The sequence below is a fragment of the Prunus persica genome, chromosome G3 (genome assembly GCF_000346465.2).
Source record: "Prunus persica cultivar Lovell chromosome G3, Prunus_persica_NCBIv2, whole genome shotgun sequence".
Lineage (NCBI taxonomy): Eukaryota > Viridiplantae > Streptophyta > Magnoliopsida > Rosales > Rosaceae > Prunus > Prunus persica.
In genome coordinates, this window is record NC_034011.1 from 21873870 (window position 1) to 21888476 (window position 14607).

Genomic DNA, 14607 nt, shown 5'->3' on the forward strand with positions numbered 1-14607 from the left:
TGGCTGTTGACAAGGACCCATGGCCCATTTTGAATTTTTGATGATTTGATTGAATCCCACTTTTCTCTGCTCCATTTTGTCTTGCCTCCTAACAAAATCAAAATCTGAGACCCACTTAGCAGATATGTTTGGATTTGGGCAAAAATCATGGCCATCTTTCACTTTTTTTAACCTTTTTATTTTCCATTTCCCTTCAAACTCTTTTCAAGTAATTTGTTTAACAACATTCAAAGTACCATGTCTAAACACCAACAGTCGCTTCTTCCTTTCGAAAAGCTAACTTTTGCAAGCAAACCTTTTGTTGGAGCCGTCTTGTTCATTCCAAACAAAAGATCCTTTACCTTTAATATTTTGCCAGATTTGTATATGATTTGAGGGAAATCGTTTTCTTCTAATTGGTCAACATATTAGCACTAATTGATGTTTTCACCAGATAGTTAATTGAAGTTTATATGTAGTTTGAACACATGTATGTGCACTTTTACGTGCATTATAATATAATCGGGATCCTAATGCATATGGATGTAAATGATTCAACATAGGCAACTAACCAAGAGTTAATGTGAAATTTTGAAACTAGCCAACTTCAAGTGGGCCAAGTAAGGCTAAGGAAATCCAAAGAGGCCAGTTCGGCTGATTTAAAACACAACTGGACATTCACAAAGCCCAGTGTTTTATATTATAATCTATTCAGACAATTAAAAATGAAAAGAAAGCAAAGAACTTCAGTCAGTACAGGTGGACTTATCTGGATGGATATATGATCCATCTCACTACGTGTCAAGGATTTATTTGTCCCCTAATAAGAAAAGTCAAAGACTTTATCTATCTTCAAACGCTTTTGGATTCTCTGACTGAACAACCCAAGCAAGCCAATCCCACGTGTGTTTGATCACATTGGATCAGAATTTACCGACGCCGGTGAAGCCTACCACCGCGACCCGATGACCCAGATATGTAGGACTCTTGTTTATGTAGATCGAACGTTCCACAAAAGGGCACGTGTTTTTTTTCTTTGGTCGAAACAAAGGCCACATCCCGAAAAGAAAGTAAAAAAAACAAAAAACAAAGGCACACCCGAATGCTGAAAAATAAGAGGGAAGCAAGACAAGTGAGTCGCCACTTGAGTTCCCCTCCACAAACCCCGAAAAGGGCATGAAACTATGAACGTTATCCAATCCAATTCCTCCTCTTCTATCACAAAGCTAAGCCTCACCTTCTTAATACCCTCTATCAGAAAAACACCAAGAAACCATGGTCATTAGCCTCTCATCTTCTTTGTCTTTCATCAACTTAACCAATTCCAAGTCACCCATCTCTGAGTTTCCATCAAAACCCAAAACCCACCTCCCAAAATCTCTGTCTTCCACCGTATGCTGTTCGTTTTCTTCATCAGACCTTGGTTTTCAATGCAAGGAACCGTTTTTCTTTCAAAAAGGTAGGTACCCACATGGAAGACGGTTCAAGTTCACGTCTTGTGCAATTCCCGGGTTTGATTATGGAAACTTTGAGAGTGCCCAGTCTGTGTTGGAGGCAGCTGCTGTGTTAACGGCCATAATTGTTGTTCATGAGAGTGGTCACTTCCTTGCTGCTTATCTTCAAGGCATTCATGTGAGTAAATTTGCAGTTGGTTTTGGTCCAATTTTAGCTAAATTCAATGCAAACAATGTAGAGTATTCTCTTAGAGCTTTTCCTCTAGGTGGATTTGTGGGATTTCCTGATAATGATCCAGACAGTGATATTCCAGTTGATGATAAAAATTTGCTTAAGAATAGGCCAATATTGGATAGAGCTATAGTGGTTTCAGCTGGTGTAGTTGCCAATATCATTTTTGCATACCTTATAATCTTTACTCAAGTCTTGTCAGTTGGTTTGCCTGTACAAGAGGCCTATCCAGGGGTGCTTGTGCCCGAGGTTCGACCCTTTTCAGCAGCTTCCCGAGACGGGTTGCTTCCGGGGGATGTGATCCTTGAGGTTAATGGAATTGAATTGCCAAAAGGAGGGCCTAATGGTGTTTCAGAGATTGTTGATGTAATTAAGCAGAATGCCAAAAGAAATGTGGTTCTTAAGGTTGAGAGGGGACAACAGGACTTTGAAATTGGGATCATCCCTGATGAGAATTATGATGGAACAGGCAAAATTGGAGTACAATTGTCACCAAATGTCAGGTTCACAAAAGTAAAACCCAAAAGTATTCCGGATGCTTTTAATTATACTGGGAGAGAGTTTTGGGGCTTGTCATCTAATGTGTTGGATAGCTTAAAACAGACTTTTCTAAACTTCTCTCAGACAGCTGGTAAAGTTGCAGGTCCAGTTGCCATTATCGCTGTTGGTGCAGAAGTTGCAAGGTCGAATGTCGATGGACTCTATCAGTTTGCAGCCTTGCTTAATCTTAACCTTGCAATAATTAACCTTCTTCCTCTACCTGCTTTAGATGGAGGTACCTTGGCTTTCATCCTCATAGAGGCTGCTAGGGGTGGGAGAAAGCTTCCTCTAGAAGTGGAGCAGGGGATTATGTCATCAGGGATAACGGTTGTTATTTTTGTAGGATTGTTCCTTATTGTTCGGGACACACTTAATCTTGATTTTATCAAGGACATGTTGTAAGTGTTTACAAAATCTCAGAAATTTGAATGCAACTTGGGTTTTGGGAAAGCCCTGTGAAGCTGGCGTTGGATCATCTCATGTCTTAAGAGGGGAAACAAACCAAGAAATTTGGGGACGCGTGACATATATGGTTTGCTTCGATCCACGACAATACGTTGGAGGTACTTTTGGTGCCTTCCTTTTTCAAGTTGTTTCACAAAATGTGGTTCTTTATTGTCCTGTAAATCATAATTTTTTATTAATCCTGTTGGCAACATTGACATATGAAAGTCCATGAATATAACTGTTATACTCAAATCCTGTGGTAAATATTTGGTAATTGAGCTTGTTCTGTATCAGCAAATTTATGTGTTATACAGAGGAGTTATCACTGATGTGTTTGAATGCTGTAATTCATGAGAAAAAGTGTTCTGAGTTTTAGGAAATTGCTCTGTGTATGAAATGAAATACACTGAAGCAAATCAGTCCAGATCATGAATGATTCTCCATTCTTTTGCTAGGGCTAGGGCTACTGTCCTATGCTGTGAATTGAAACTAGAGATTATGAATGAAATCCAAACATTAGTTTAAGACGTGTTTTGCGATAAAAGTTTAGGTCCATTGGAGGTTTATGTGAATAAGGTTTGATGGATTCGAGAACTTTATGGAGACTTAGCTTTTCAAATGTTTCTAGGAAGGAAGGAGAGTCATAGAATTCTTTTAAAAGTGACTTGCAACTGTAATTCACAATACAATGGACATGGCTTGAGGCTGGGATCTGTGGATGGAGGTTTCTCCTCATTTTGAGAAATCAATGTAGTAAATTTATCTGTTTTCAAGACAGTGATTAGAAAGAAATGCGAAATGTCCTGGTATTGAGATTTTGTACAGACCAATAGTTGTATTTTCAGATCAGACTTTATCTGAGTGTTAGCTCTATAAGCATTGACTTTAAAAATTCATTTTTCCTCATTGAAATGCAAAAGGCACCAATTTGAAGATCCTACTGTATTCTGGTACCATGTTGGTATTTGGATCTTGAAGTCAGTGTTGCAAAATTGGTGAAGCTTGATATGCTGTAAGTCATAATGCAGAATGCATGAGACTCTAGATGTGTGAAAATATCTTTGCTTTCGCCTTTGTTTTTCGGTTTTGGTTTTCGGAAGTCAGAAGTTCGGTCCTAACCTTGTATCTTAGGTCATGTGTAAAGTCCTCTGGATGAAACATACAGCAGGGAAGTTCATTCAGTTCTCAGGTACCTATTGAGCTACAGTGCATGACATTGATGTGGTGATGTCCTTATTTATGTATGATTGGGTTTTATGGTCAAATGATCCAACAGAATAGAAAGAAAATCGAATGCTAAAATTGACTTTTAAATTAGAAAACCAAGCCTTCTTAGTTCTTATGCTGAGAGAGAGACTAATATACCTTTTTTTCTCTTTCTTTTTTGTTGCCAAAGTTACGAAGGGGAATGAGAAACTCACATACACAGAGGTACGGTGGGATCTTGAACTTATGACTATTTGGGAGCACAATAAAGGCCTAAGTTGATCCAACTAACACCCCATCGGTCCAATGTACCTTTTTTCTCAATCCTATCTCAAATCACATCTCTTATTCTATCTATCTTAACCAATTCAAAAAGGCTTGACCCCAAAAAAAAAAAAAGAAACAAAAAAAAAGGGGGTACCATAGTCCTTCTCCATGCTTTTGGCTTGGGTCATTTCCCGGTATAACCTTAACATTAAAGTTTGAATATTGCAAACTAGTAGATGTAGTTAAGTGAATTTTATGAATAACAATAAGTACCGATACATATGTAGTTAAATATTGATTGAATTCAATTCTTTAGTCAAATGATGAGTTTGATTAGATGAGAGTAAAGTGATGATCTTTACCTTCCCCGGGCTAGGAAGTCTATTCCCAGCTGTTCTGCCAGATTCTATAAACCTGGGATTTTTCATTAAACATCAATTTCCCTTCATAAGCCTACAATCATCATAATATAACCCTTTTTTCAAATCAGAAAGTACCCTTTCTGTTCTTTCTTAGGTAGGCCTGCATGTTTTAGGTTATCCGGAAGGAATGGAATGGCTAATTTGATTTGAAACAATTGAAATTCTCAGCTCAAATCCGTGTAACCAAAACAAGAAAATCGAAGGGATATTTTTTTTTTCTTTCGAAATTCTCCTCACAAGTTTTGTTATAAATAAGAGGACGAACTGCAATAGTTTAAACAATAAAGGATATTGTTGCAGAAATTCTATTAAATATTCACTTGCATTCTTTTATAATTTTAACTGAGAGCATCCATAATGGGCTCCTTAAAACACATCTTTAGATAAAATTTAGGGAGGAAGTGAGAAAACCCACCTCCAACCATGCTCCCTATCCAGCTCCTAAAATAGGAAGACCTCTAGGAGCTCTTAAATTTGATGAGAGAGAATAGACTCTTAATTAGTGGCTTCCTATAATTTAATGATATCTTAATACTGCCTAACTTTTTTCTAGAGATTGACCATTAATGTTGAATTGAAAAAGAATTATAGCATTTGTGACTCCCAAAACTAGAGAGTCAGAGTATGATTGAAGTTGAAATTTTATAGAGAGCTTCTAAAATAGCTTTTGTGCTTTTTTAGCTAAATTTTAACGAAAAAATAGTGATGATGATTGTAGATGCTCAAATTTCAGCTGCACTTATACAACTCACAACTCATTCAAACTAGTAAAACTAAAATAATTACGGTCAATATATGAATCTGGATTTGAGAGGAAACACATTTATTGAATAGCAAGAAGCCAAAATCATCTGTACCAATGTGAACATCAACGAAAGAAGAAAAGGTTTCATACTTGAGAAGTCGATAACCACAACTAATCATAAGTATAGCTAGGTTTATATTTCCTTAATCTTTAATTTTGGGTGAAATTCGAAGAATGATATGATTGTGGTTGACCTAATTGAGCAATTAAGCTACTCAGCTTTGTATGGAAGAAGAATTAAGGAGAGGACTGAGAAACGTCTAGAAACATGAAGTTCAACTATCATGGATACAGTCAAAATGCATATACAATTTAAAGGAAAGGCATTAATTATTGATAGATATAAGTAAAAAATGCATATCCTTTTATTGATGAAATGAGTTATTAGGAGGGCAAATTTAAGTTAAGTGTGTGCTAATCTCTTCCAATGTAATAAATTCATTTCATTATGGGCAATCCTAGGCTTACTACATTTTTATACCACATTGTGTACCACCTCTCTAATAGAGGTGGAGCCCACTAATACAATGGGCCCCACCTCTATTAGAGAGATAGTACACAATGTGGTAAGCCTATCATTTTCCTTTCATTATTAAGCCTAAGCAATCAGTGGTATATCACTCTCTTGAGAAATGATGTGAGTCAAATAAACTTGGCTAGTAGATTTGATGAATAAAACTATTTCTATCATATTTACGAACACTTAAGAATAAAAAACTTCATCAAGCACATTACTTCTCCTACTTACTGGTTGTGAAATTATGTTCTTTTACAAAAATTTTAAAGAAGAAGTGAAAATAGTTGTAAAATAATTTTGAACTGAAAATGAGTGATATCTTTATTTTCAATTTATTTTAAAAAACTTTAAATTTCTATAGAGAATTTCCCGGGGAATGAACCGAGAACCTCGAGGCAGAGACGCTTTGCCATAATAAGTCAGAAGAGAATCATTTTCCATAATAATGTACGACAAATAATAATAATTTGACAGGTCCACAGCTGACGCCGTCGTGATAATAACTTTCAGAGTTGATTGGATAAGAATGCTAAGAAAGTCATCCAGCTATCCATTCATCGTGTCGTTTTAACCTTAAAAGGTGAGAAATTCCTTTGTTATCAATTCTCGATGGACCCCACATAAATTCCATACCTTCGAGAGATTTGCGGTCAGTAACGTGGTCCGTCAATACTCATTATGGTCCAAATATGTTTATAGTATGTAACACAATGTCAATTGTTTTTCTTAAAATGTACCTTTGAAGATTGACCTAGGAAGAAAAACAAGAGAAATAATGAATTCATACAATGAATTGAACTTGCAAAAATTGATAAAAAGAAAGTGAGGGAATGTCTAAAATGGTGTTCTAGAAGTGAAAGAGAGGAAGAGTGTGGTGTAATAGCAATGAAGGGTGGACATAGAAAACGCGTCCATGGACGTACCACTTAGCATGCAACCCGGACCGAAATGGAAGCTCGCACCTCTAAATAAATCCCCCCCTCCTCAACCCACCCCCCCTCTCACTCTCACCCCAAAGCCCCCAAACTTTAGAGACCCTCTCTCTCTCTCTCTCTCTCTCTCTCTCTCTCTCTCTCTCTCTCTCTCTGAAATCCCTTGTCTAAAACAAAAAAAAGCTAGAATAGAGACAAGGTCTAGAGCTAGTTTCTTGTGTCCGTCTCTTTTTCTCTCTCTATAATTCTCTCCTCTCTTTCTTGCATTTCTCTCTCACACCTTGGGAGAGGAGAGAGAAACTCTTCCAAACCTCCATATCTCCCTCTCTCTCTCTCCCTCTCTTTGATCCAATTTCTCAAAGCACAAACCAAACACCCCATCGAACAAAGAAAACGCGTTAACAAAACACAAACTCAACAAAGAATTCAGACAAGAAACATAGGTGGTAGCTACATATATATATATATTTATATAGGTAGCTAGCTAGCTATAGCTATATAGGCCTAAAATCATCATGATGCTCAACAGCAGCGGAGTGGACGGAGTTCATGAGGCGGAGGCGGCAGCTCAGAGAGGCGGGTCCCACCACAACCACCACCAGCAGCATCAGCAGCGGGGCCTGAAGAAGGGCCCGTGGACGGCGGCGGAGGATGGGATCTTGATGGAGTACGTGAAGAAGCACGGCGAGGGAAACTGGAACGCGGTGCAGAAGAATTCAGGTCTGGCAAGGTGCGGCAAGAGCTGCAGGCTCAGGTGGGCCAACCATTTGAGGCCTAATCTCAAGAAAGGCTCGCTTTCCCCCGACGAAGAGCGTCTCATCATCGAACTTCACGCTAAATTCGGCAACAAGTGGGCTCGCATGGCTTCTCAGGTGAATTTTGTTCCATTCTCTTTGGTTTTTTTTTTTTTCCCTCTTGTGTGTGTGTTCTATCTATCTATTCTTTGTGGAATATTTTTTTTTCCTTCTTCTTTTTCCTTGTCCCTTGGACTATACCTTTTTATGTGATTTTTCTCTGCCATTTTGATTCTGACTGTGACCGCAGTTGCTTTCATTTCCTCTTTCTTGGTCTTCTTGGACTATCTGTCTCGATCAATTTACATGGTTTTCATTATTTTTTACATACTCATATGATTATGAAATTGCAAAAATCCTTTCTTTTTTTCCGTCAATAAATTTGTAAAAAGTTTTGCTAGCTCATACCTTTTTATCAATTTTCTTTCGATTAATAAAGAATCCAGTTGTTCTTATTTTATCTGACGCTGATCTCATTTTCTGACCAGATTCCCCAACCCCCCCTTCCCTTAATTTTCTTTTGGACCTACCTAGCTATTTTTCGATTTTTTTAAAAAAAAAATTATTTGACCTGCTCTTTCTTTCTTTTGTTGATACTCATGTATGTCTGTTTCTTTTTTTTCTTTTTTTCTTTTGGATGATTTTGATCATCAGTTACCCGGAAGGACTGACAATGAAATAAAAAACTACTGGAACACCAGAATAAAGCGACGCCAAAGGGCCGGTTTACCAGTTTACCCTCACGACCTCCAGCCAGAAGCAGCGGCTGCTGCTTTCCACCACCACCAAATGAGACACTCTTCTTCTTCCTCCTCCTCCGCTTCTTCATTCTCATCCCTCCTCTCCAACTCCCAGCCTCTAAAGCCCAGCACTTATAGCCCCGCCCAGCTTTCTCTTTACGACCACATCACCACCTTCTCCTCCTCCTCAGATCATCACAACAACCACACCAACAATTTCCACCGCAATGCTGCTTCTCTCTTTTCCAACCCCATCACCCAATTCAATGGCAATGGCGGTGTCTTCGCTATGCCTTTTGGGTCCTCATCTTCTTCAGCTCTCTTCAACCAGAGCCATAACATCCCAAACCCAAACCCTTTTGGGTCCTCATCTGCTGCTCCTCCACCGCTTCAGCATCAGTACAATTCTGATGGAGGGTTTGGTGGCTACAACAATCTTAGCCTCAGCTCGATCATCATGGGCCCTCCTTCTTATGACTCAACTGCGGGTTTGGTTGCGGGGTCCAATGCAGAGCTCCCTTCGAACCAAACACGGCAAAGTATTCATGGCGATGAGGCTCCAATGGGGGCTTCTGGCAATACCAATGAAGATGATCACTATGAAATTGCACCGGTGCCATCTAAAGGCAATAGTGGTCTCTTGGATGATGTGTTGGCCGAGGCTCATAACATTTCGAATAAGAGGTTGAAGAGTGAGGACAGTTCTTCTGGGGTGTCTGGAAAAGAGAAAGGTTTGGTGGTGGTGGAGGAAGAGTCTAATGAGGAGGAGGAGGATGACACCGTGCAGGTCGAATCAACTTTGAAGAATAGCGGTGATAATAGTGCTGAAAACCAGAGGGATGATAGCTCGTCCCCGTCATCAATTGGTAAGATATTTCAAGCTCTTGCATGCCTCTTGTGTTTTACTTTAATTAATTCATGCAAGAGTCAATTTCATAAATAGTTTAAATTAACGATCGACAACACAAGTATTTTATATTGCGGGACAATCTGACGGGAGAGCGTTACACGCATGTTAATATCTGACTCATAAGTGAGCTCATTTAGTGAATGTTGAAGCTCCATCTACAATTTCGATGTCATTTGGTAGAAATATTACTACATATAACTTGGAATTTTGATGATCCACAGACATGAAACAAAGTGAGGATCCACTAGATGAGATGGACGATGACTTGCTGAGTTTGCTCAACTTCTCCTCTACGGTGCCAGCAGTATCTGAGACGTCGTGGTACCTGGCTGAATGCATGTCCAACAGCGGATCATCAGCAAGTGAGAATGTGGGTCTAGACACTCAGCAAAATGCCCCGTTGACATTGACGTCGGTGAAGACCACGGCAGCAGCACCCGAAGTCCAGCGCACCTTAGGAGCCTGCTACTGGAACAACATGCCTGGCATATGTTAAGCGTTGAAGCTCCCAGCTGGGAGAACATTTGCTTAAAACAGACTAGAGATAGTGAGTGTCCATATGAGTACTGATGAAGACTAGAGCTTAGTGTGCATATGGTTAACTAACGCTAGAGAGTTTTACTAGCTAGTGGATGTGGATCATGTGGGTTTTATCTTTTTAGTTAGCTAGAGGTTTCATTAGGGCTAGCTTTTCTAGCAGAAAGGAAGACTGAAGAGTCTTAGGGTTAATGAACCTTCTCTTCTATTTTAGTTCAGTGTTTATGTTGAAGTCGAGTAAGCAAGCCCAAAAACTCCCCCCCAAAAAAAAACTTGTTTTATGTCATGCATGTGTTGTATATATCATCAATGTAGAACTCAGTTTTAGTTTCATGGATTCTTCGTTATCTTAATTTTTATATTTATGTGTTAGTTTTCCTTTCTTAATAAGTATCTATGGGTTGAAGTAATTTGTGAATACAAAACTAAGGGCTCGTTTGGGAGTGATTATGGATACACTAATAATCACTTCTATGGATACTTAAAATAGTTTTAAGTGATTTTATGAAGAATCGCTTAAAAGAAGCACGTGGGAGGTGTTTATCTCCAAAAATAATTTTTATCCATCTAGAATCATTCCCAAACGAGCCATAAGAACACTTGCACCTTTTTTGGTAACTTAGAAATGAGATCACACCCATTTTCCCAATGGAGAAGTTGTAACTTGTATCCCAACTTGTACACAGAAAAAGAAACTTTTTGAGTTTTGGCCAAATAGTATATCGTCACCAAAAGGTTTTGCGGCCCTTGGCTTATATAAGAAATATGACAATCACGTTGTCTTACGTTTTCATGACGAATTTTCATTCATTTGTGACAATTCCCAATTCACACAAAAATCTAATTTTCCCAATAGTTTTCTTGCACACACCATGCCAAAATTTAAGGGCAGATTTAACAGTATAATAAATCCAAGTGACAAGTGCACCACTTTATCACGAAACTCGCCAAAAATAGCACTGAAAATTAGCTAAATATAGAGGTGTGCTTTGCAGCCTTGGGGAGAGCTTGGCAGGGAGGCCGTGGTTGCAGTGTGTCATCCTTGATCTCAACTTGTTTTTCGTTGTTGCGAAAGTTAAGAAGGTATCGAGGGATTTTGTCACACACACTATCACGGTACCATGAGAAATTGATTTGCAAATTGACCAACTTGGATTGGCTTAGTGTTATTTGTGTGAAACGTCTTTAATAATTTTAGTGCACAAAGAAAAAAAAGGGAAAAAAGAAGGGCTCACGCATACCCTCTTTCCCTATTCATCGCCCACTTCCCTCACAAATGTTTGTAATAAAAAAGTATTGATAAATGCGAGGAAACATAGGAGTTGCTGGTTTTGATTATTTTGAGTGACCATGCACGCAAACATTTTTCATGTTCTATCCAAATTTCTTTTTCTTGCTTCTTGATGAATATATATCTGCAGATTTTGTATTAAAATTCTAGAAAACATTTTTCCATCTGCAAGACCAGTCGGTGAGTACTGAGGGGAGGAAAAGTGGTCAGTGGGTCTCTTTAAATCAGCCAGTTTTTTTAATGAGAAAGTTGCCAAATGGTAAACAATATTTTACCAATATATCTGGTGTCGGTTACACATTGTAACTAATTAAATTGACCATTTTCAGTTTTTTGGTTCGAAATCTTGTCCTTGCTCACTTGAGTTGCAAAAAGGACAAACACATACTTCACCACTGGGCAGGCTCAGTGTTCCAAGTACCAAGATATATGCGTACGTTTCATAGTTGACTCTTTTTTCTTCATTTTCCTATTCAATTAGTGGTGGGTTGAGTTATAGCTTATCGTGATTGAAATAAGTACTCTATCACTAAAGTTAAGTCGTGACTCATCAAACTCACTAATTTAAGCACGACAACATTGTAATTAAGATAAAGAGGTCTGCGTTACTTGCCGGGGATTGAGGGTGCAAAATAGTGGCATGAGGGAATGGAAGGTAAGGCATGAATTAATGTACACAACATTGGCACATTTGTGATAGGTGCCGATGGATTTTTGGGGACATAGAAATTGCATGAGCAAAAGATTGGTGGCATTGATACTTGTCCTTGTAGCTCATGTAAAAAGGTAAGGCATTTTCCACACCACCCCGTTTCTAGCCATTGAATCCTCCCCCTACAAACCTTGTGTGCCTAATTTCTTAAAATAATCTCTACTTCTCCTATGTATGAATCTATGATGCATCTTACAAGTCTAGCTTCTTTAATCTGCTCTCATAGATTAATTAATTACTCCTTAACTTGGATTACTACTTTTCCAATATTACAGCTGGTGAATAGAGATCCTAAACTCTCCAAGAATTTATCAATTCCATGGAAGATTTTGATCTTAGAACCAATCTTGCCATGCTTTAGGTGACCCTCCATCTCCTTTGCAAAATCCCCAAAACGATCCATGTATGAGCCCAGCATGAACCCTTGCATATGCACTTCCTTGCCGACTAAATTCAGCAAATTCCTGACCCCCTCTCTCTCAGTCCAAACCTGCACAAATTTGATGACCTTCGCAATTGAGAAAACAGACAAACATAGGCACATGCATGCATTATGCATATATAAAATATTCAGTCACATATGTTTTTTTATGCATGTCAACTTCCGTCATGCTTACACAATCATCATTAATTTAATATGAATAAATGACACCATTTACCTTATTGTACTCAGATATCATGCCACAAAGAGGGATCTTTGCATGCTTGTTGACATGGTTGAGAACAGCCTCAAGCATTCTACCGCCAACATTGTCAAGGTATACATCAATTCCATTTGGGAAATACCTGTAAATTGTAAGGAAAAAACTTTTGAGTCTTCATATATACCCAGATATGATTCTCAAAATCATACAGTAATTACTTGCTCAGAGCAGCATCAAAATCTTTCTCTTTGTGATAGTTGAATGCATCATCATATCCAAATTCCTCCTTTATGAGCCTTACCTAAGAACCATAATTTATCAACAATTGAAACAAAATGTTAATCTGTAAGAGTTAAACAAGTATATATTGCAAGTTAAGCGGGTTTACATGATTGTAATTGAATGCATCATTCTATCCAATATCTAAAGGAATTTGTGATTAAATTCAGCTTTCAAATTGAAAAACAATATAAGAGTGTAAATATTTAAAGTAACTCCGAACTTAAACGTTTGCACACATACACGAAAACATAGTAACTCCAAAAATGAATCCCCTAATAGAAATATTTTCAATGAAAACAATACACAATCAAAATGTTGTCACAACCTCAACCGATATTTTTTTCGTTCGCATAATTTGTCACGTCCCGCGGTATTGAATTATGCAGCCAAGCTTTTCTAGATTTTTCTAATTCATACTTGGCCGAAGCGCCGATTTCAAACTTTGCATCACCTTCATATTGATTGGTTTATCACGTTGATTACCAAAAATGCATACATTTTATCATCTTTTGTACTAAGATTGTAAGTAATTTAATTGGTCATTCTCAAAAGCAAACACAATTTGTTCGTCAATGCATCTCAAGCAATTTGATAGGCAACCAAGATGCCTATAGATAGTTATGTTTGGCCCATGAACTGACAAGTGAGCCCAAATTAGAGGCCCATAACATTGTAGCTTGGTTGTGGACGATCAAACACTTTGGTACATGTGGTGTGTTGGATTTATAAGTACTTACTTTCTCATCTGATCCGGTGCTCCCTATCACCCTGCAGCCTTTTAGCTTGGCCAACTGCCCGGCATACATGCCAACGCCCCCAGCTGCGGCTGAAATGAACACATTGGACCCTGGTTTTGGGTCTGCTATCACCTCAATTCCCACCCATGCTGCAAACCCAGGTACCCCTACATTATACGTATATAATCATGTCAGAGTTGAATTTAAGTAAAATCACATATAAGCTCGTTTGGTGCTTACAATTGGTTGGATTTGATCATATTTAAGGTATATTGAAAGAAGAAATGAAGAAATGCTGTCTAAGTTGAAGGTAACTGTAAGATGTATTACTAATATCCAAGAAAACGTATCCCATGCAATTCCCACAAAATAGTAGGATCCAAAAAGTGAAAAATACTTTACATCTACCTTCATTTCCTCCTTTTAACATATCTTAAATTTAGTGATTTATCCAATCTAGCTTATTCAATTCTAGGCACCAAACGAGCTAGAATTTGGAATTGGGAAAAGAGATAGAGAGAAATTAAGAGAGAAGTTTGCCTAACAAGCTGATATATTCAGGCGTTGAAATCCCACAATGCGGATCAATCTTTCTTGTTATAGATTGGGATGATGCCACGCAATATTCAGCCAAAGGTGTGACAGGGCTGATCACTATGTCACCTTCACTGTAGTTGGTATCGTTTGACTTAATTACCCTTCCAACCCCAAATGCTATAATAACCTGTAATATCATGCAAAGACAATAACCATTTAATCTCAACAGTAATTTGATCTTAATGTTCAACAGTGAATATGTGAACCTCGTTAAGGTTGAACTGGGGCAAGTATAGGCCGTCTTCTCGGCCAGTCATTCTGCTGCGTAAGTATGGATCAACGGAGAGGAAAAGGGTCTCAAGAACGACATGCCGTTCGGGGATCGAATTAAGAGCTAGTGAGAGTTTGGCAGTACGAATCTTGAGATGATCAGAATTTGGAACACCTTGAGGTGCATAAGACGCAATGTACCATTCTCTGCTTTCCAATACTCTCATCTCTTCACCCACACCACCCATTGTCTGATCTCTCTCAAATGTCTAGCTTCGCATCACCTTTTTACTGAGTTTGGCAATACGATAAGACTTGAGTGACTGAGTCAATTATTGGAACAAAATTTGAT

The 14607-nt window shown here is 38.3% G+C and overlaps 3 protein-coding genes across 3 annotated transcripts; 2 read left to right on the top strand and 1 right to left on the bottom strand.

The window, feature by feature from the left end:
* LOC18782554 (probable membrane metalloprotease ARASP2, chloroplastic) lies at positions 927–3095 on the top strand. The gene has a single exon (XM_007215308.2). The coding sequence runs from the start codon at positions 1255–1257 to the stop codon at positions 2605–2607; it is 1353 nt and encodes a 450-aa protein (XP_007215370.1). The 5' UTR covers positions 927–1254; the 3' UTR covers positions 2608–3095.
* LOC18782072 (transcription factor MYB108) lies at positions 7317–9741 on the top strand. The gene is made up of 3 exons (XM_020560074.1): positions 7317–7673; positions 8250–9201; positions 9467–9741. The coding sequence occupies exons 1-3, from the start codon at positions 7317–7319 to the stop codon at positions 9739–9741; spliced, it is 1584 nt and encodes a 527-aa protein (XP_020415663.1).
* LOC18783907 (2-alkenal reductase (NADP(+)-dependent)) lies at positions 12021–14503 on the bottom strand. Its single transcript, XM_020560075.1, has 6 exons — positions 14252–14503; positions 13989–14172; positions 13449–13615; positions 12648–12730; positions 12445–12571; positions 12021–12275 (listed from the first exon to the last, which is right to left on the bottom strand). Exons 1-6 carry the CDS (start codon positions 14501–14503, stop codon positions 12021–12023), a joined length of 1068 nt encoding a protein of 355 aa, XP_020415664.1.